The sequence below is a fragment of the Hesperophylax consimilis genome, chromosome 6 (assembly GCF_061612785.1).
Source record: "Hesperophylax consimilis isolate HC1 chromosome 6, BYU_Hcon_1.0, whole genome shotgun sequence".
NCBI lineage: Eukaryota > Metazoa > Arthropoda > Insecta > Trichoptera > Limnephilidae > Hesperophylax > Hesperophylax consimilis.
This window is the reverse complement of record NC_142841.1, coordinates 21,695,370-21,719,711: the sequence shown is the minus strand read 5'-3', so window position 1 is coordinate 21,719,711 and position 24,342 is coordinate 21,695,370. Positions and strand designations below refer to the sequence as shown.

The 24,342-nt window shown below is 33.7% G+C and overlaps 1 protein-coding gene across 1 annotated transcript in view; it reads right to left on the bottom strand.

Moving 5' to 3' along the window:
* Nucleotides 1-24,342, bottom strand: part of TkR86C (Tachykinin-like receptor at 86C) — a 521,539-nt gene that overhangs the window by 189,066 nt on the left and 308,131 nt on the right. Inside the window, exon 5 of the mRNA XM_089632445.1 lies at nt 4,352-4,429. Coding sequence (XP_089488571.1) covers nt 4,352-4,429 — 78 coding nt within the window. The remainder of the gene's footprint in view (nt 1-4,351; nt 4,430-24,342) is intronic.

The window sequence follows — 24,342 nt, the reverse complement described above, 5'->3', positions numbered from 1 at the left end:
TTTTATATCATAGTTTAATCATTTTAAATAATACAAGGTATATTTGCAACGGTTCCACGTTTAACGTTAATAAATACTAACCCGCGACCTCGGGATTGCTAGTCGAGAGCCTTACCCTTTGACTATGGAGGCTAATATAATAATAAGTCGTGATTAGTGGTATATGACTCTATGTAGTCATTGCAGATAGTCATATTTTCAGTTAATATCTTCTGTATTTTTCGCATGCTAGGTAAAATAATAAAATATACACTCAGGTAAAATAAACTCACAGTCAAACAAAAATTTCGTTCAATGGTCAGGCAGCTATAACAATCAACAGCTAAAAATGTAAGTTCTGGAAAACAAAACCACTCGTTTTGTGCGTGACACAATGCAATCAAAGTTAAAACTACACTTTTCACACTCAAAACATTTTTCTAAAAAGAGAGTCAATTGTTTTTCATTCATGAAAATTCAACGACTGCATTTCCGGCAGTTACTATTCCCCCACAAACTCCGCTGATGTATTTGGCGAGCAAACATGTTTATATTAAAGGACCAAAAAAGTGCATACATTCCACATCGTAGTTTTCACATTTTCAATTGTATTTAGCACCCTAGTTCCCATAAACCCCTGAAAGTTGAATTTAAAATCTTTATTTCCATTGCGAAAAAAAAAATTCCCATCAGGACTTATGTCATCTCTGGGGATGCTGTGTGTAAGGTCTTTTTATGAAAAAGAAGGAAAGGAAGTTCTTGAAATGAAAAAGGTATAAGTGTTGGGTAGGAATATAGGGATCAGCGTATTCAGGAGTGGGGGACGGATGATCCACCCTTAATTTTTTTGTATTTTTTTTGTATTTAACAAAAATCAAATTTAATAATATAATTATTAAGTTCTGCAAGTATTTAATTTGTTTTTGTTATTGTTATTACCTTTTTCATTTCAAAAACTTCCTCTCCTTCTTTTCCTTAAAAAGACCTTACACACAGCATCCCCAGAGATGACATAGGTGCTGATGGGAATTATTTTTTGCAGGGCTTCCTATGTGGGGTGAAATTCTTAAATTCAATGAGAAATTATTATTATTTCAAATTTATACCTACAGATGAACAACCCTCTTTGGCTAAATAAGTAATGAATATATTATTGTATATTTCTTTCTATGAAATGTTTTATGACTGTTTCTTTTATACATTTCAAAGGTAAGGTTTTAATTGAATAAAATTTTAAAGACGTTTTTTCGTGAGGCAAATGATAAAAAGCGTACATCAATAATAAATGTCATTAATAAATAATAAAATGGTATTGAAAATTAAACAGGTATGTGTTTGCTGCTAATAAAGCGCTGTCACCTCATAGACTTTCGGCGAGTCCATCCTGGTGATTATTGAAGCAGTGCATTCTACCTGCAATAAAAAGTGACGGTCGGGATAATAAATTACCCTGGGCTTAGCTTGCTAACACTTGCTAGGCCCTTCAGAGTTTCCGAGAATTCCGTTGAAACTATCTGGAGTGCATTTACCTATCGAGAGATGTTGCCTCATTTCCAGAAAATACTCAAAAAACACAAAGTTGTTGACGCTTAGGATGGCTGCCACAAAGGGCGCTACACTATTAGTATTGGAGTTTCACCTAAGTTTCACTGAGCAAATATCTAGATACGTAGTACGTATTTAGTTGATTTGTGTCTAATGGGAATTAGTTTAAATCTATATTTATTATGATTAGTATTTTTGTGAACACTAGACCTCGTGTAATGTTGATTATTAAGATTTGACAGCTCGTAATGCTCATGCAAACTCTGGCGGTAATAAAATACCGGTATGGTTCACAAAATCAATTATTGACAAAATAAAAATCAAGGAAGCGCATCGCAGAAAGTATAGAGTACACAAAAAGCAATCAGACTACTTATTGTTTTCTGCGATGCGATCCGAGCTCAAAAAAGATATTGTCATAACTAAACGACAATATTTAAACAGAATTCAGGACGGGATTAAAGACAATGTCAAATGCTTCTGGGATTTTATAAAATTCCCAGAAAGCTAACTCCAGGTCACATAACGGCCTGAATAGTGGAGACAAATTTATAACGGACTCAGAATCTATCTGTCAGAAATTTGCAGACTAGTTTCAATCTGTGTATGATAGTGAAACCCCTAATCTTAGTACAGATTTTACGCGAACAGAGGTCCCATGGAACGTAGGTAACATTTCCCTAAGATTAACGAACCCGACAGAGGTAGAAGCTTATATCCGTAAACTGAAGACTGACAAGGCTACAAGGCCGGATGGAATCCCTTCCAGTACTATCATTAGCATAGCGCCAATGATAAGTGAAGCTCTTTGTCATATATTTAATACCAGTATTTTGACTTCTACTTTCCCCCAGATATGGAAACTGACCCGAGTCAGTCCCATTTTCAAGGCTGGTGACAAGACAGACGTCAAAAACTACAGACCGGTAGCCGTATTATCAGTGCTACTAAAACTATTTGAAAAAATGATTTGTGACAAATTAAGTCTCCAGATTATGCCATTCATTGGAGAAAATCAACACGGTTTCCTTCCAAAGAAATCAACAGTCGCAAATCTGCTTACTTTCTCGAGATTGGTAGCCACCGGTTTAGACTCAAGGCACCAAACAGATGTAGTTTACACCGAATTTGCCAAAGCATTTGACCGTGTTAACCATGATATCTTACTGAGGAAAATGTTTAAACTAGGCTTCGACCTACCAACACTAAACTTTTTCTCATCATATTTAAAATCCAGAAAACAATTTATTTCGGTAAATGGACATAATTCGAAAAAATTCTCAGCGAAATCTGGAATTCCTCAAGGGTCTAACCTTGGACCGCTGTTTTTTCTAATACTAATAAATGACATCCAAAACTATGTTAAGAATAGTAAATGTCTACTGTTTGCAGATGACCTTAAAATTCTAATGGAAATAAGCTCCCAACACGACTGTCTTAAAATGCAAGCTGATCTGGATGCACTATCTGAATGGTCGTTGATAAACGAATTTGATTTCAAAACAAAAAAATGTGTCACTATGTCTTACACTCGTTCTTTAAACACTATACTTTACGATTATAAGATAAAGGGCGAAACACTATCACGTGTAAATTCCGTAAAGGATCTCGGTGTCGTCTTTGATCCCGAACTGAAATTCTCTGGCCATATATTGCAGCTCACTCAGTCTTGCTACAAACTTCTTGGGTTCGTCATTAGGACATGCAAGCAGTTCAATAACCAAGATGCTATGTTAGCATTGTTCGATGGCATACTTAGAAGCAAGCTGGAGTATGCGAGCGATGTTTGGGCACCGTACCACCAGAAGTACATTGAAATGATAGAACAAATCCAGAAGAAATTCCTCAGGTATGTCTATATGCGGACGCATGGAACCTATCCCAGGTTCATGCACCATATCGACTTATTTGAGGAAACTAATTCTGTGAGTCTGGAAACTAGGCGGAAAGCAAGCCTAGCCATTATATCTTTCAAAATTTGGAACAATTTTATTGATAGCCAATTCCTCTTGGGATGCTATGATTTATATGTACCAGACCACTACAGCTGAAGTCGATACCATGACTTATTCAGAGTACCAAAAGGCAAAACCGACGTCCTGGCAAAGCATAGCATAACGAGGGGAGTGGTGCTGTTGAACGAACTAGCAAAGAATTTGGATGTAAATGACTGTTCTTTAAACGACCTAAAACAATTATTGAAGAGTCACTTACCCAAATGCTGATATGATTTAAAATTATACTGTATGTAAAATTGTACTGTAACTGGAACGAATGTTCTGTTGTACAATAATAAAAAAAAATAAAAAAAATAAAAATAAATAAAAAAAATAAAGTACTATCCAAAACGGCTACCATTTTGACAGGATTAGCCGTGCATGGAACACACAAACAAATTTACATAAAGACGAAATGTAAAGCGCTCGATTTAAAACAATACTTCGCTATACTCAACGTCATCAGAAAATTTATAAATTGCTAATTAAAAAATTTCGTTTTTTTTTTCGATTTTAGAATGGCAAGACGTACACCAAAGATATTATAATACAAGACGTAGACCAAAGATATTATAATACAAGACGTATACTTAAGATATTAAAGTACAAGACGTAGACCAAAAATATTATTAGACAAGACGTAGACCAAAGATATTATAATACGAGACGTAGACTTAAGATATTATAATACAAAACGTAGACTTAAGATATTATAATACAAAAAGTAGACCAAAGATACTATAGTACAAGACGTAGACGAAAGATATTATAATAGAAGACGTAGACCAAACCTAATCATAGAATAAAATAGTCTGTGCCATAATACTCACATAAAGTCCATGTAAGAGACGTCCGGTTTTCCATCAGGCCAGATGAGAATGCAAGCAGTTTTTACGCGCCCCCTGTACCTGAAAGTAAAATACGTTTGGGTTAATTGAGCAGTAAAAAAGTGGACTTTATGAGTATGGTGTAGAATGCGGTCATGTTAACAGATTAAGGATGTTTGTAGACTTTTTTCCAAATATTTATAGTACAAATACGCCAATCATATTTTTTTACAGCCGAAAAGCATCATAAAAATTCCAATTTTTAGTGAAATTCCTACACAAAAAAGATAAAGTTATATCCTTCCTGGACGATTTTTTTGGACAATATGCGAGAAACCGGAATAAATTTGTGTGAACCATATAAATGCAGTATTTTTCTCCAATCTTGGCTGTAGAATTTTATGAAATATTGATTTTTTAATGAATAAACTTAACTTCGATAAACCTTAAAAGTTACAACAAAGTAAGGGAAAGCGTTGCCAATTCAATTAATCAAGAATATGTACGACAAGCAATCCCTAAGGTACTTAAACCTAAAAAAATAATGTTAAAGAGTAAACATTTAAACTTTTTAACTAACTCAAAATGTCATTTATTTTTTTCAAAATTATAATTTATATAATTTAAAAAATACATTTTTATTTTTATTTTAAAAATAACATTACACAATTTACAAAAAAATATGGTCCAATGTAATCATTTCACATAAGATGTACCACCATTATAAGGCTTGTGGGTATGGGAGATGCGTTATTATATTTGATATATATAAGTATTCAGTTTATACTTTCAGTGTGGTTTTGAAATGATGAATAGTTAGGTTATAACTAATGTTAGATAATGCGTTTCCACGGAATCGAACCGCGTGTTAGATAAAGAGTTTCTACGGAATCGAACCGCGTATAGAAATGTATTATATCTTCAAGAATACCTGGCTAGCTCGAGCAGGTACCGTGTTTTCAGTTCGTTGGTATTAAGAGAGAACATACGCCTTCTAGAAGTGGGTAGAACAAAGGGTATCTTGGAAATAAAACACTATTATTGTGGTGCCTTTAAATGCCTTCAAAAAGACTATATAATTACAGCACAGGAATCTACGCGTAGGAAAAGCTTAAATCTCTTTGTGGACGGTTAAAAGAATGAAAAAATGAAGTTAAATTACTGGGAAGAAAGGAGATACAGAAATTAATAGAATAAAGCAGGGAACGATACCGCATGTAGGTTTGTAGACGTCCAGGGGGCAGGCAGTAGAAAAAATGAATCGAAATATACTAGTAATGAATTGACAAACACTGTAGAAAGAATGAATCGAAATGTACTAGTAATTAATTGACAAACACTGTTTTAGCAAAGCAAGTCTCGAATTCAAAGCGGAGCACGTAACAACCTCTCGCAACCAGCGCGGAAATCCAAAGAGACCGGTCTCCCTTCGTTTGGAGCTGAGGACCCCTTTGCCCCGCCTCCTTCGCTAATAGTCACACCCACTGTAAACGCAACCACGGGGTGGCCATATGAAAGAATTTAAAAATACAAAGTACTTGATTTTAAGAAAATATTACGGGGTTGAATGTTTTAATTTTAAGAAAGTTCATTTCATAACACTTCCCCGAAAACACAACGAAAAAACTGCCGTGGGAATGAAAGTTTTTTGACTCTAAATCGCTCAAGACCCCTTTGACAAAAGCTACAAAAGAAGTCATCCACATAGAGATTCAGCATTAAAAACCTACGCCCAAAAGTTACATATTATTATTTCAAATTATTATTTATATATATACATTTTTTTTTTGGTAATACGGTGCACATAATCGTAAGAGCAACAGCAGCAAGTGATGGTGACAATCGTAAGAGCAACAGCAGCAAGTGATGGCATCGGCTCTCAAGTGATGGCATCGGCTCTCTCTGCAAAGGGCCGCAAGCAGTAGCGTAAACTCGTTCGTCATGGCGTAGATGCCTCGATCTCCGGCGGGAACGATTCAAGGAGAAGCGTTAACATGAAAGCGAAACATTAGAAAATATTTAAAAAATGCAAATAAGCAGTGGGCAATGAACCAAAAAAAAAATAAAAAATCGCGTTCACATAAGGAGTGAGAAACTAATATTGAATAGTAAATATAGTTGCACAGGGGAGCAGTATATAGGCAGAACTTCCCATTGTATATCGTGACGCACACACATATGTTTATATTTTATACATAAGGCGAAAAACATACTAAAATCATTAATTAGCACTAAATAATCAATATATGCTTAAAAACACACACGAGAATCAATATCCACCTTTTAATGGTACGGATTTGTTTCGGTGCAATCGGCTTCAACGTTTTAGTTTTTTTTAATTTTTTTTATTTATTTTTTTTTTTTTTTTTTTTATTTTTTTTTTTTTTTTTAATCAGCATATCTACCTTTTAATGGTCCAAATAGCTGTTTGAAGATTAGCTGAAAAGAAATAACACAAAACAAACAATATAAGTCGAAAAAACACACACGAAAATCAATATCTACCTTTTAATGGTACGGATTTGTTTCGGTGCAATCGGCTTCAACGTTTTAGTTTTTTTTTTTTTTAATCAGCATATCTACCTTTTAATGGTCCAGATAGCTGTTTGAAGAGTAGCTGAAAAGAAATAACACAAAACAAACAATATAAGTTGAAAAACACACACGAAAATCAATATCCACCTTTTAATGGTACGGATTTGTTTCGGTGCAATCGGCTTCAACGTTTTAGTTTTTTTTTTTTTAATCAGCTTATCTACCTTTTAATGGTCCAGATAGCTGTTTGAAGAGTAGCTGAAAAGAAATAACACAAAACAAACAATATAAGTTGAAAAACACACACGAAAATCAATATCCACCTTTTAATGGTACGGATTTGTTTCGGTGCAATCAGCTTCAACGTTTTAGTTTTTTTTTTTTTTTTTTTTAATCAGCATATCTACCTTTTAATGGTCCAGATAGCTGTTTGAAGATAGCACAACATACGAGTAAAATCAAAATCGTCCTCCTTTAGTGACCTACATATCGCCAGAAATCTTGTAAGAATTGCTGACATAGGTATAATACGAGACGTATCTTTCAAATACTTAGTGCTGTGGACCTTATTTATTTGTGTGGAAAATCATTGCATCCATACAAAAAAAACCTTCCAAAATGAACAATACAAGAACAAGAAAACAAATTGAAAATATTTTGTCGCAAGTCATTGCACTTTGAAGTTTTCGGATACAATGGATTATAATGGGTTAGAATTTATTACATAATAATATATATACCGATATGGGCGCCATCTTGTTTATGGCTAACAAGCAACCATAGGATCGAAGTCACAAATAATTATTTTATAATTTTTTCAGTTTTTTAATAAAGTTGGTGAAGTTTGCACCAAATTAATAGCAAGTAGGAACTGGGTACGAATCAGACACAATGTGAATGTCGTACTGTGTGTAGGAATATTTAAAGATAGTGTCGTGTATTTAGCCGCCTCCGGTTAATTACTCCGGAGTGACTGTGATGTTGGAGTCTGTATACACTGCCTTCGAAGGGGCCCCCTCGAAGACAGTGCCGTGTATTGTGTGGATGTGCATGTTCAATGAGTACTAGTACCTTATTTATCTTTCCTTACGAATTTTAAAATAGAATATTTTCCCTTTAAAATAGAATATTTTCCCATCCGGGCAGTCAACAAAACTGGCTTTCCAATATTCATCGCATTAATCAAATTTCTAACATATATTTCCAGACATCCAATTGGGGTAGGATGCCAATTGTCGTTATAAATTGTCGGAGAATCGGTCGGGGTAAGGATTCTGATTTCGTCTATTTCCGGAGGTGATTGAAACTCTGTTCGCGGTCGGGGTGTTTATCTTAAAGGCCACGTTGAAAGGTCTCCAAAAATCGGTACCAAGAATGAATTTAGGTGATAACGACGCTATGACTAAAAAATCTATAGTGGCGGTGTGTCCACTGCAGGTGACGGGAAGAGATAATAAATATAACAAAGTTTGTTGACTTGCATCAGCCGCGATCACCGGAGACCTATAGGGTTTCATTGGTACAAACATATTAATAAACGATGCGTATAAATTTCCTCATAGGCAACTAACATTTGCCCTCGAGTCTAATAATCCCTTAAAGATCACATGATTTATAGTAAACCTCGCGTAAGGACGACCGTCTACGGATTCAATGCATTCCATTTCCATAAGATGTGCCGTCTCTTCTAAGAATGTTGCGTCATTTAACCACTCAATACGTCCACGGCCAGCGTCACCTTGCCGTGAAGAGGATTATTTGATTGGCCGGAAATTAGTCTTTTTTTAATTCGGTATTCCGGGCGGTGGTCGGGTTAAATCTATTCCCGCGGGGAGAAAACTTGACTGAGGTGACGGATGGGAGGATATGTTATTACGCTTATTTTCGTAACGGCGGCCACCGCCCGCCCTCATATGTTTATATTGTTCGCGAGTATTGCGAAAACCGCTGTCTGAGCTATTTTTCCCGGGGTCTGCCGGTAGAGCCGCAGGGCTTGATGAAGCCACGCTATTGAGGTAACTATTTCCTCCCGATTTCACCTCACGGGGCGGGCGCGATGCTTGTTTCTGGTAGCTCTCGAATATTGTGCACGCGGTTTCTAAATCTTCGATAGAGCTACTGCTATGCATGGTCAACATACTAGCGTATTGGGGGAGGAGGCCACGTTTGAGAGTTTCCACCAGCTCCTCTTCCGACATGGGCGATTCTAACATGTGGTTTTTATGACGCGTTTCGATAAAAAAATCTCTAGCCGTCTTCCCGTGCGCTTGTTTGGATACGTAAACTTCGAGTTTACGTTCCCATTTAGAATTAGGCGGTTCAAATTTGCTGAGAAGGAGCTTTTTAAGATCGGACCAGGATAACCTCTCTCTCGGTAAGGAGAGAAACCATAGCAGCGCCATTCCCGTTAAAAGTTCGTTGAAAAATTTAGCAACTTCCTCAGAATTAACACCCCGGGATATGGTTAATAACTCCACCCGGCTTACGAAGTCTCTGACATCGGTCGTTCCGTTAAATTTAAGGTTCCATGAAGCGAAATTCGTCACCTTTGTTTCCTTCAAAATATACCTAATCTCTACTGGCCGTTCCAGGACTTCCGTATCAGCGCACGGCATAGGATCAACCTTGTCGTTTGCGGGTTTTATTCGCCGAATGAAAGCCTTGTTAAACTGGCGGGCTTGTTTTTGCAAAGCTGGCAAATCTTTACTCCCGACAATACCACGTTTTCTCAATGCCCTTTTTAGTTGCGGAACGCTTGAAGAATCAACGTGGACGATAAAGCCTTCCTTAAAGCGAATTAAGGCGTCCATTTTATTAATTTTATTTAAATTAGCCGACTTGATTTCTTAAAATTACTTTAGTACTATTGAGACAAAACTAAGTAGTGAATAGATTCCAGGTACGCCCTTTCCCTTTATTACTGTCCGCGGTTTTTCTAGTTATCATAAAAGGCTACCGGCTCAAGACGTATTTCTGGGAAGTAATTATTTTTACCAAAACCCAATTTGGCAATATTAAAATGAACACGACCTATAAAATCTGTTACTAACGTATTTTAGGTTTTTTCCAGGTATCACAAAAGGCTCCCGGCCCACCTTGGACGTATTTCTGGGAAGTAATTATTTTTCCAAAACCCAATTTAGCAATATTAAAATGAGAAAGAAACCTTTAAAATCTTTTGTCTTTAAATTTTACACGAATATAACCGCACAAGTAGGTACCTGTATTATTACGCTTTGAGTTTATTCTATAACCTAACTTTATATTACTTGAATGAATCCGCAACAAAATATACACAGAAGGGTAGGAAGGAAATTATAAATTGTTAGGAAAACACGCGAAATTTATTTTATTTTTTGAACGCAAACTGTCGCAAGATTTAAGTATTTGTCGAAACTCTTCTTATTTTTTTTTAAAGGACACTATGATTCTATGTCGAGGCGTGCCAAACACGCGTGGGCTAAAACGAAACGGTGCAAGCGTTTACAAAATGGTGACTGCCAACCACATGTGGGCTTTAAACACACTGATGCTATGAGTAAAAAAAATGGCAAAGAATGCAAAACACGTGTCGAATTTAAAAACCAGTTCACGAACGTTTATTAAATGGCGGTTATTACGGAACACACGTGGCCTTTAAAAACACTGACGCTATGAGTAAAAAAAAATGGCGAAGAATGCAAAACACGCGTTGAATTTAAACACCAGTTCACGAACGTTTATATTAAATGGCGGTTATTACGGTAAACACGTGGCCTTTAAACACACTGACGCTATGAGTAAAAAATGGCGAAGAATGCAAAACACGCGTTGACTTTAAACACAGGGGTACCTAGATGTAGGAAAAACAATTATTTACACACATATATGAACATAACGACAACAATAAAAAGTTACAACAGGAAAGCGATTCTCTCAAATAAAGCCACACGTTTCTGGGTCCAGTGTTAGATAATGCGTTTCCACGGAATCGAACCGCGTGTTAGATAAAGAGTTTCTACGGAATCGAACCGCGTATAGAAATGTATTATATCTTCAAGAATACCTGGCTAGCTCGAGCAGGTACCGTGTTTTCAGTTCGTTGGTATTAAGAGAGAACATACGCCTTCTAGAAGTGGGTAGAACAAAGGGTATCTTGGAAATAAAACACTATTATTGTGGTGCCTTTAAATGCCTTCAAAAAGACTATATAATTACAGCACAGGAATCTACGCGTAGGAAAAGCTTAAATCTCTTTGTGGACGGTTAAAAGAATGAAAAAATGAAGTTAAATTACTGGGAAGAAAGGAGATACAGAAATTAATAGAATAAAGCAGGGAACGATACCGCATGTAGGTTTGTAGACGTCCAGGGGGCAGGCAGTAGAAAAAATGAATCGAAATATACTAGTAATGAATTGACAAACACTGTAGAAAGAATGAATCGAAATGTACTAGTAATTAATTGACAAACACTGTTTTAGCAAAGCAAGTCTCGAATTCAAAGCGGAGCACGTAACAACCTCTCGCAACCAGCGCGGAAATCCAAAGAGACCGGTCTCCCTTCGTTTGGAGCTGAGGACCCCTTTGCCCCGCCTCCTTCGCTAATAGTCACACCCACTGTAAACGCAACCACGGGGTGGCCATATGAAAGAATTTAAAAATACAAAGTACTTGATTTTAAGAAAATATTACGGGGTTGAATGTTTTAATTTTAAGAAAGTTCATTTCATAACACTAAATAGATGAAATTTAAATTATTTGTTGTTATTATATTTCTGATACTTTGTGGTAATGCAATAATAAACTTTACTGTAAGATATTTATAGTTGAATTGTCCCATTGTATTTCTGTTTTGGAATTGAGAAAATTTGTTGTTTTTTCTGAATAAAATAATAAACTACTAACGATTAAGAAAAGCTGGTGATAATTAATTATTTTAAAGAATGAGTTAACTAAGGCCATTCGAAAAATATTGAGACCTCTAAAGTTTGAAAAATGTAAAAATATATTGTTTACTGAAATTCCTAGTTCTTAAATATTCGAAACATAACACGAAAGAAAACATAATAATTTTTGTCCTAGAATTATAAAAATGTTAAATCGTCAAAAATTACAAAGCACCGCAAAGCGGCATGAGAGATTAAGGTTTTTTTCAGATAGTAAAGCAATAACAAATTATCAATGTACCTGGAAATATTATTATTTTTCAATGAAATAGGTTTTGGTTATCGATACCATTGAATTTGTGAGGCGGGTTTTGGTACCTCCGCCGCTGGAACCATTCATTGGATAACCAGCACCCCTGCCATAGGTCACCCCAAGTGGTTCGGTGAGGTGTGTTCAGGATGCGCCTACCCACCAGCTAGTGACCTGCACACCTTCCTCTCCCCCATCTCCTTCCCTTCCCATTACCTTCAGTCCAACAACATACCCTAGTTGGGGATGCCATATTCTCACTGGCTTCAGACAGTTGGGAATCTTGTGCGGTTTCATATTAACCCTAGATTCATAACCATTCGTCCCACAGACCGCGCAAAACGTAAATTTGTTTCTGGTGTCTCGAGTGAAAGAGATAGAATGATGACCTCTCAAGTACCTTCCTAGATCGCTTGTTCATTAGTAAAACGTGTGCGTTTGCCTTGCAGTGAAATCTTGTGGACAAGTTATAGACATTTGAACGTCTGAGAGACGAATGTTTATGAATAGTGTAACTTTTGACGAGACTGCAAATTATTTTGAAAACATTGTTTTTGATGAGTTCTGGTTATACAGAGCAAAAGCAAGTATATGATACTATTCTATATGAGTTATTATTTATAATTACATCTTATTTTATCGTTCAAAATGTATAATTGTGTGTATTTTACATCAAATCTTTTTATTTCATTTTAGAATGGATGATCGGCAAATTGATGACTATTTGAATCGTTTATCTGATTCTGATGACGATGATTTTACCAGTCAGCAAAAGGATGTAGAAATCAGTGATGTCGAAGATCATGTGGAATTATGTGAAATGGTCCCGACAGATTCCGACAGTGAGAACGACATGGTTACGTAAAAGACACGAAATGCCAACTTTGAAGATATGCCTAAAAAGGAAAATCGCCGAAGTTTTAGATGAAATACCTACCATTGCCACACCTGGTCCAAGTGGTACTCAAAAAAAGGTTTGTGGTTATTGTGATTATAAAAAACGGCATATGACAAGGTTCCAATGCAAGCAATGCAAAAAGTATATGTGCATGGACCATCGCGGCCTCATGTGTGTAGAATGTACCGATGAAATTAAATTTCAACTCGTTTATTATTTTTTTTGTTACCTAATTAAACATATTAAAGAGTGCCATACTTATTTTATTTACAAGTACCCCAAAACTCATCACTTAAATTTAGTCGTCTGTGAGATGAATGTTTATGAATAATGTTCCTCCTAGATAAGTTTATGAATTAATATAATAATAATAAAAATATTTTGCACAAATAAAACGCGCCAGCTAAAAAGGATTGCCGTGTTTTATTAATTTTCATCGCAACAAACGAAAAAGGACGAAATATTATTTATCTGTGTAAATTTTTTTTATTTTTCATTAAATATTAATACTTTAATAGGGTGAGGTAAACAACCCATTTTTAACAATCGTTATTTGGCATACAGTCATTCGATTCTCACCCAAATAGAAAATTAAATATATTTTTCATTTGAATGATTTTTCGTGGAAAACCCTTTTCTCGATTAAACGAATTTAGAAAACAAGGTAATCTTTTTTTATTTTATTTCAAATCGAAGACTTCAACAAGGTATTTATTATAGATAAACAAAGGTTAATTGGCATTTTAAAATTGTCGAGCAATAATTTATAAATAAATAACAGTAATTAACTATGTGTTTTTTTTTTTTTTTTAATTTAGAATTAATTTAAAACACAGTTGAAAACCTTAAAATTTTAACCTTTTAATCTATGTGTAATTTCAGTAGGTGTAATTGAAGTTCTTTCAATGTATATTTTCGTCCATTTGCAATTCCGTCCATGTGTAATTCCAGTAGGTGTAATTGAAGTTCTATCAATGTATAATTTCGTACATTTGCAATTCCGTCCATGTGTAATTCCAGTAGGTGTAATTGAAGTTCTATCAATGTATAATTTCGTCCATTTGCAATTCCGTCCATGTGTAATTCCAGTAGGTGTAATTGAAGTTCTACCAATGTATAATTTCGTCCATTTGCAATTCCGTCCATGTGTAATTCCAGTAGGTGTAATTGAAGTTCTATCAATGTATAATTTCGTACATTTGCAATTCCGTCCATGTGTAATTCCAGTAGGTGTAATTGAAGTTCTATCAATGTATAATTTCGTACATTTGCAATTCCGTCCATGTGTAATTCCAGTAGGTGTAATTGAAGTTCTATCAATGTATAATTTCGTACATTTGCAATTCCGTCCATGTGTAATTCCAGTAGGTGTAATTGAAGTTCTATCAATGTATAATTTCGTCCATTTGCAATTCCGTCCATGTGTAATTCCAGTAGGTGTAATTGAAGTTCTATCAATGTATAATTTCGTACATTTGCAATTCCGTCCATGTGTAATTCCAGTAGGTGTAATTGAAGTTCTATCAATGTATAATTTCGTCCATTTGCAATTCCGTCCATGTGTAATTCCAGTAGGTGTAATTGAAGTTCTATCAATGTATAATTTCGTACATTTGCAATTCCGTCCATGGGTAATTCTATTGGTACTTCTGTATGTGAATTTCACGTCTCTGTAATTTCGTCCACATGAAATATGGTACAGGCTTATATCTTAAGTCGTTGTTAATGGTATTACATATTGAATTTTTTTATATTCATGTCATTGCACGGTCTTTGCACGTTTTATCCTGACAGAAATAGTAAATTTTATTAATTAGGGAAATATATAAATATATTTTTCTTACATTATTTCAAAACTTTATTTAACTGCTAAATCAACGACACGCAGTTGTTTTAGCAGTTAATTTAAGTTTAGTAGCGTAGCAAACAACTCGGGGTGACCGAAGCCCGCGTCCAAAATTGAAAAAGGGATACAGGATAATTGAAAAGGGATAAAGGGATACAGTCGATTCCGAAAATTTACTTACCGGTCTAAGACAAGTTATAATTAGGGAGGCGGGTTTGGGTACCGCCACCCCTGGAACCGTTTATTGATTCGCTACGTTTGGTGATTTAGCAGGAGTGCCTGGGTTCAAGTAGTGAGTTGCGTCTGTCCACCAGCTGGGTGAAGGGTGAAGGGTGAAGGATGTGGAAAGGCCGGTTGAGGGAGACCACTTGACCTCTCCAGCTGGTACTCTTGACCCAACGCGTTGCACACCCAGTGAGAGGGATAGATTGACATGTAACTCCTGGACTCACTGACCCTGACGGTTCCTTCCCACTACTCAATACTCACCCCTTATACCTTTTCCTTCACAGAAATTCCTTTACTCCATTCCTTTGATACATTAACTTTCTTCACACTTCCTTACACACATCATACCCAAAGATGGCATAAGCCATAAGGAAAAATGTATAGCATATTCGATTCTCTTATTATTTCTTATTTTGCTAAAGTAAAAAAATTTCCCTTTTCAGTCTCGAGCAAATCAATATTATGGCAATTTGTATTTTCAGCGAAACCTGAAGAACAGTTTTTATGGCTGAGATGTTAATTTAATAACAAAGAAAGTGCGAAATAAGAATACCTTTTAGGTTTAGGAGTTTTTGTGAAATGTTTCTTGTTTCATGCGGGTGAGTGAGCGAGTTTTTGTTTAACCTAATTATTAAAAGAATTTTCAACAACTTTATACATTCGCACTCTTCACTCAAAATACATATTTACGCATTTTGTTAATAAATCGGTTAAGGACTATCTCCTTTAAAAACCGTATATTTTCGTGAAATAAATTAAACTCCTATCGAAGTTTTGATTTCGATCTCTTGTAAATACTTCTCAGAATGAGCGTAAATATATTTGTTTTAGAAAATACTGCACAGGAATTTCAACTACACCCAACCATTTGAAATCAGTGGAAATATATCATGCCTAATTGATAATAACTTCACTATTGCTCAAAATTTTAACTACTGCTCAAAGATTCTTTTCTTGTGCAACGATAAATAATAAAATGTGTTGCAAATTCTTCTAAATGGGACAGTTAGAAATATATTTAGGGGAAATAGATTTTCAAAAGTAACTCTAATGTTAAAGGAACTAAATTGGCTGACAACATAAAAGATGTTGATCTTGAACGCGATGATAAATATACATAAAATAATAAATAACTTGTCAACAAAATGATTTTTTGAACAAAGTTAAAAACAACAAGGACGAGAAGGGATGTACCGATCGTCAGATTCATGATATTTTTTAGGATCCACATTAAGCAAGAGAAAATTTTGTAAGCTTTGATGTACAAATGACTAAAATAACACTCAATAAAATAAATGAATAATTGGGGTATTTTGTAAAGGGAGTGTGGAGTGAAAGAATATTCAGATTAGCTTATCAAGCACGGCTAAAGCCATTTCAAGCAATGCCAGCGTGTCGATTATGAATGGTGGATTTCATCAGTACGATACTTCGTAGGTATCTGTCAACATATTTGTATTACTTGGTATGAGTTCGTAATTTGCAAATCTTTGGAATTGTTTCTGATAATAAACAAACTTAACCTAAAAGAGTGACCTATGTAAAATAGTGTTTTTGCAGAGCACTTAAAATAACACAGGTCGGACGGGTTGTTTCGGAGAATTTGAACAATTCATCAAATTCAAACGTTCATTTTCAAGTTCTGTGAAAGATTTTTTCAAGTTCTGTTTTTATTTCAGTTCTGTCAAGCAACTTGCCTATAATTATATAATAACAGAAAATGAATAGGACTTTCACAGAACCTGAAAACGAACGTTAAAATTTGATGAATTGTTCAAATTCTCCGAAACAACCCGTCCTTAATTATACTTAAACCAGCAACCCAAAGGCGTATTATGTGTATTGACATTTGTAATTTGAAGATTTTCTGTCTAAACATTTGATTTATTGAGAACACGTAAAATATTTAGTAAGGACGATTCTACGAAATCTATTTAATAAAAAAAAGACTTCGTAAACCCAAGAAAAAGAAATTGAATTGGAAGATTTCCAAATACAGCGTTTTTCGAGTTCGACACTTTTATGAAAGTTATATGGATTTTCAATAACTTTGGTAGATATATACACAGCGAGAGTTCTTGAGATTTCCCGAGAGCGAATCGGGTGACAATATTGAAATGATTGGTGTAGTTAATATAATATAAAGAATTAAATGAAAGCGTTTTGAAATCAAACCCACGTTTTCTTTGTAGTTGGAGTCCTTAATTCTTATTGAGAGGTTTAGGAAGGCTCCATTTAATTGACCTTGTTTTTGACAGTAATTGTACATGCGCAATGAATGAAGGCTTTTAGATTCGTGTTCCAGATTTGGCATTACTGGCTGCCTTGGTATCTTAAATACCTGATATAGTAAGGAATCTGTAAACTGACGTAGAAAAAATACATTGAACGATGAGTAGCGCCCTACACTGAAATAAGCTTTTTACGATTAATCGTATATTTCATCAAAACCTTGCTCAGGAGTCATTATATTACTGATGTATGTTTCTGTGCAATCTGTTATTGCATTATCCAGGTGTAGTTAATTTGTAGTAAGGTACCTACCATTCTCTTCTTTATAATGTTTTCTACTGTTTTTAAGTTCGCATTATATGATTTGCATTGTGTTGTTAATGTATAATAAAGAGTCTGTAAAAATATGTAATATATACATTATTAAAATGAATTTATTTCATGTGAAAAAGGGTCATAACTGCATGGCCATAGATGTCATCGAATATAATGATATGCAATTTACAGCTTTAACGAAAAATGTTAGTTTGAAGGCACTCCATACAATGAAGATTGATGGATAAATAGATTTCGAAACATGTTCGTTTGAAGGCACTCCATAAGATGAAGATTAGTGGATAAATAAATTTCAAAATATGTTCGATTGAAGGCACTACATAAGATGAAGATTGATGGATAAATAGATTTCAAAATATGTTCGTTTGAAGGCACTCCATAGAATGAAGATTGATGGATAAATTCAAAAAAAAAATATCACTAACAGACCAGTTAGACAAGCGTACAAAGAAAACATAAAAAATTCCGACGGTAAATAACAAGCTTGTGTGATACAGCGACAAAGACAATATCAATACCATGCTATAAAATCTTTCAACAGTCACGAAAATAAAATTGAGGTAAACAAAGGTAAATTCAAACACAAAATTACAAAATGGATTAAAGAACAAAAAAGACAATATTACCAAAATTTCATAATCACTCACAAACACACAACATATAATTTAAATATACCGATTTTTTTACTTTATTTCATTTCATTTCTCTTTATATATTCATTAAATGTATTATGAATATTTTTTGTGAAATAAAATGGAGGCCCCAGCAGATTAAGCCACCCAGGGAGGCCAACATTACTAAATTGTAATAAGAATTGTAAAATATTGTACCAAAATAAAAATATTAAAAAAACAGATTTCGAAACATCTTGCCCTCAAGTTTCGTTCAGGAAATATTCTACTTCGGGAAGAGAAGTTAACTTAACAAAAAAGCGTTATGGAAAGAAATCATAAATTAACTCAATCATTTACAAACTATATTGCAATGACTGTCCGCTGTCCGTCGTTCTATATAGGTAAGACAACTAGAAATGTAAATATTAGAATCACAGAACACAATGCTTAAATACATATAATTCTTTCGTATAATCTACGAAATTGATCAATGAGAACAGGATTTCTAAACGATAGAAGTCCAAAGTTGAAATGACTTTTTTTCTTCGAAATTAGAGATAGAAAAACCCAAAATAACAATCCTAATACGCCTTCTTATGCATTGAATAGTTAAATAAATTTATATTCAGCTCTATTCTAAACATATTTTCAGAAAGCTTCTCTGTTCCTCCCTAATTGCCTTTTCTCCTTTGTTCTCCTTCCATTACAACTTCTAAATATTTATATATATCTGTCAGTATTTGGTATCTTAAGTAAGTTTTATTAAGGAAGGGTAATTCTGAAACCGGTTATCTAGAAATTCATGTATTATTTTAAAATAAGAAAGGGAAAATCATCTCGAAAAGGATTTGTTTTGATATCCTCAAAAAACGCTTAATTTGAATTGGTCTCGTATTATTAAGGATGAAAAGGCTTTTTATTACATCGAGAAGAACAAAAGCGATTATCATCGACCAGAAGCATTCACCAACCCCAGTTAATGGGGTAAGGCATTTAAAGAGATATTGACGATCATAAAAAAATGTTTTTTTACCCGTTCTTTGATTACAATTAAGTGGAACAGAATGAGAATGACCACAAAAACATCAAATAAAGGTTATTTTCAGTAAAATCTCTCTAAAAAAATTCAGTAATTATTGGAAATCTGTTTTGAAAGAACGGAGAGTTATTTTATATTGTGAAGGTTTCAACCGACAGTTTATGTAGATACCTCAAAAATCTTTGTAAAAATGGGCAATATTCTGTTTATTACTGTTGTGAGATGGATGATAAATAATTAGTTATTCAATAATTACAAATATGTTTTGTTGCGTCATTGTAATTTAAAGACGATATATAACTTTTTTAGACAAATAAGAGTAGACAAATAAGTACCAATAGACAAAAATATGATGATGAACGGTGATTAACACAAATTTATTTATTTTCTAAGGTAAATTGTAGCAGTTCACTTTTGCCCCGCTACCGTTTTAACAAACTATCCAAAGGCCGCATTCATCTATGGTACTCGTACTCTATGGGCTTTCTAGAAAAAACCGCACGAGATGATTCCCAAAAGCCAGTACCAATCGGACAGCCTTGTAGTGAGATCGCGCCAACAGATACGGGCAACTGCTCCAGTCGACATATCTCACGGGAGACGCTGATGGCGGACATAGCTAGTTATATGTAATCGCTGGTCATCATGTCAATCTCTCACTTTTTTACAATTCTTTCCTAAGAGTTGTATGGCGCCCATTTCAGTGAATCAGGTCAGATATTTATGTTATACACAATGTCACACTTTTAACCTATTATTGCTACTTTAAAATTCCTTCCGTGCGATTGAATTGTCGCTCACCCCTTGAGAGTATACTAATCATATTGTTATTTGAGAGTCTCTAGCTCTATTTGTTATGAGTAAATGTAAAATTAATCATCGTACCTCTTTTATTTAATAACAAAGCAATCCTCATTGTCTTATACTAACCATGTAACAATGGCGCTAGAGTGGTTGAATTGTACGTGAGCTTATTGCATTACACTGGCGACCAAACAAGTCTAAATTATTATTAGCCAAATTGTGCAGTTACAAAATAATTACGTAATATATCATTGAAGAAGTTAATAATAAAGAAACATAAAAAGTTAACGGTCACAGCTAGGATTCGAACCCAGGATCTCTTGTATTATCGGGACAGGCGTCTTAACCAACTTGACCGTCGGGACCTATTTATTATCTATTTGTGAAAAAGTTGTTCTTGAATATCCATCAAGACTTTTAGTTATTTATTATTACACGCCCTAATGGGCTTTTACACACTACAAAGTTTAAAAGTAGAGTATCACAGTTATTATAAATTCTACAAAATTAAAACAATAAAGGAAACATAATACAAGGAAAAAAGAAAAAAATATTAAATGTTACAACAAAAGCATATAATAAAATAAGATACATTAGTAAAAATGATAAGAAGTCTCACATAAATAGATATTCAAAATAAAAATAAAAATATATATATTGCGGAAATTATAGATGTCTATTTGTGTCTCGATATATAAAAGAATTGAAATAAAAATATTGATTATTTTTAAGATGAAATATATCTCCCAGATCAGAGTATTTATTTCCGAGACTGTGAAGTCTTGGAATCGGGGAATTTTGATAAGACAGTGTCCTGGTGTTGTAAAAATAAAAGGGTACCAAATTTCGGCAAGATCTTTTGGGTATGTGGATGTTGATTAATTGGAGTAACTCAGGACAGTCAATTTTGTAATGAAGTATTTTATGTAGTACTATTAAATGTGTGTTTATTCTTCTTTCATAAAGTTTTAATAGGGACAATTTATCTAGTAAGTAGTTATAATCAATGTTTTCTACAGGAATATGCAATTTATAATTTATACACTTCAGGAACTTATGTTGAATCTTTTCAATGTTAAAATATCGAGGTATTCCTTATAAATAAAAATCGGATATGTTTATCCGAGACACTATCTAGGTTACAAAACTTCATTTGAAACTTTGTTTACAGTAAAAAAAAATAGATGCCAAAAATATGGAAACAATTAGTTGCAAGATGATATTGTTAATTCTTAATTTGAAATATGAGATCTACCAAAATGACGTTAAATAAATAGGTCCCACTTGTCAAGTTGGTTAAGACTCCTGTCCTAGTAAAACAAGAGATCCTGGGATCGGTTCCTAGTTGTGACCGTTATTTTTTTTTATTTTTCTGTTAAGTTTCTTTTAGATGTACAAGTATTATCTTCTTCACTGATATATTTTATACCATACTTAAAAGAGTTTCAACTGCCCGGATGTTCTGAGGGTAAAGGAAATGGGAGGGAAGGAGACGGGAAAAATGAAGGTTATTACGTAATTGACTATTGAGATCTGGTTATCAATCACGGCTAATGAGGTATATAACCATATTCTTGATAGCCTATCCATAGAATAATAAAGAGTTTCAATTTATTTATTTATGAAGTATCATTTTTACGATTCGGTACTCGATCCCATGAATAGTGGCTGTATTTATTTCTTTATTTATGCATGTTACCCCATGGATAAGTTATTAAAGGGTTGGTGAACTACCCCCATTAATAAGTCCATTTTAGGTAATTTTTCGATTGAGAATTGTGAACTTTTGCAAAGGCGATAAAATTTGTTTTTTGTTGTATTAATTATGAGTAAAATAAAACGGAATCAAATTATATATTAGCGTCCTCAGAACAAAGTATCTTAACCGTTTGTTAAGAGAGAATCAATTTTTGCTTATACATTCCGAAGATTTATAAAAATGTTTCCACAAGGTTAAAATACTATCAACCGCATTTTTCTTTCCGGCAAACGTAATCTGAGATTGAGTTCGCTAATGAGGTTAAACAATCGTAAAACAAGAAGAAAAAGAAAACAAGAAATTAAGGCTTTTCCTGTTGGAAGAATATTATTATAATATTATGATTAATGGCAAACCGGATTTTTGTGCCGTTCTCATTAAATGCTATTTGCCAGAACAACGTGTTTAGTAATACGATTTTGAGAGAGCATTATTAAAGTTTTTTGATGTTTATGATAAACATGTCACAGATGACATTTGTGTGTGATACAAGTAGGAAAGTGCCTGCTAGGGTTATTCTATTTGTGAAATGTGTCACACTTATTACACAAAACTTAAGTATGAATTTGAGGCGAATTAATAAATTTTTAAACTCAAACGGCATAGCGAATTAATAAATTTAATATCAAAAAGTTAATGACAATAATTATTTATCCACATTTATTACGTACAAATAATGAAATATAAAATTCATAAAAAATGTAAAAAAAGCCTTTAGACCATCTTAAATTTTCAATTCAACCAATTTACGCTGACACACAATTTTTTAGTATAAAATCTATAATTTGGCAAAGTAAGTTGGGTAATATTGTATTTTTAATATGTACTGACAAAAAAAATGCCATAGATTGTTTTTTGAATGATCTTTATTTTATTGTTAAAAGTGCAAACAAATAACATATCCTTTCTTGATATTTTCTATACATTTTGATAAAAAAAATCAATTTGGTTGGATATTTTGGCCTCAAAACCAAATGAGCCTGAATCAGCAATACACATCTCGAAAAAATCTTCAAAGAAAAAATACATGCCGCGCTGACGGGAATTGAACCGCAGCCTTTTGATAAGCGGTTAGCTGCTCTTCCATTACGCTAATAATTTGATATCCTTTGTGGCGCGCATTTTATCATAAAAAAATATTTTTCTTTTGTGAATTTTATAATTAAAAATATATAAAAAATAAACTCCAACTAAGATATTGGTAATCGTTAATAGTAATTATGTGTATATAACTTTCTTGAAAATTTAAAAAAAATTGTACAACACTTAAAAGATAATTAATACACCACATTTTAGTATAATTAAAATATCAGAAAGATTTATTTAATAATCAGAGAGATTTTTCAATTACCATAAAAGCATAATGTTAAATGCATGTCTCAAGGTCCATGATCTCTTTGACAACAGAGCAGGTGGCCGTTCTAGTATTTACAAATTGTGGATAGTCGATTATATAATAATCGAAAAAAGGTTCAAAGAAAATACTTCAACAATATATTCACGTCTAATAAACGAGCCATCTCTTGACAGATTGATGTTATACTTGAATTACGAAGGCGAGCGTCCATGTCGGAGACTCGTACAGATAAATCATTGACTTTTGAAATATTCATATTTTTAAATTGGCATTGTATAAATATTTTTTTATTTAATATTATCTCGCATTACTCAGAAGTACACCGGAATATGCATCGCCTATTTGGTCCTCCGCAACACAGGTGAACTCCTAGCGTGGAGGACAATATATCATACCCTTGTAATACAAATATATTTAAGAATAAATAAAATTTAAAATAAAATAATAAAAATAAATAAATAAATCAACAATATAAACTTTACATAGAAAGTATAAAACGTATGAAAAACAAATTTATAAAATATATTACCTACAAATTCAACAATAACTTTAAGTGTACATTTGAAACTTTGCAGCCAAGACGCAGTAGCTGACTCAATATTTATACACAGAATTTTAAACAATGACATTGATTGTACCTAACTTCTGTCCCTTATTAACTTTAACATACTTTTGAGACGTACACGACATACAGTGCTATTTCACACGCTTAATTAAAAAACAAATGCAGCATCTAATTCGCCAATTAACCGAGCTCTACACACTCTAAATAATATTTGTCTTAACGCTAACATTGATATTTTTTCGGATTCACTGCCCAAATTCAAACGTGGCGTCATGTCAATAATTTAAACATTTAGAATGATCATTTTGGTAGATATAACGGTTTATTTCACATTGATTGTGTTGGCTATAAAACAAAAAAAATGCAAAGGAAACTAAATAGTGATATGCTATATTGAAGAATATTAGTTGTTAACAAAAAATGTTTAAAAGATAGATAGGATTTTTATTCTCTTTGAAACTTTCCTTGAAACCGGCCCGCGACCTTTGACTTACGAGAAAGGAAAAGATAAACAACAAAGCGCTGCGGTGATACGGGATCCCAAATAGTATTCCACTTGAACTATTATTGGAGTGCTCCCGTACTTAGTTGTATGTACATGCAG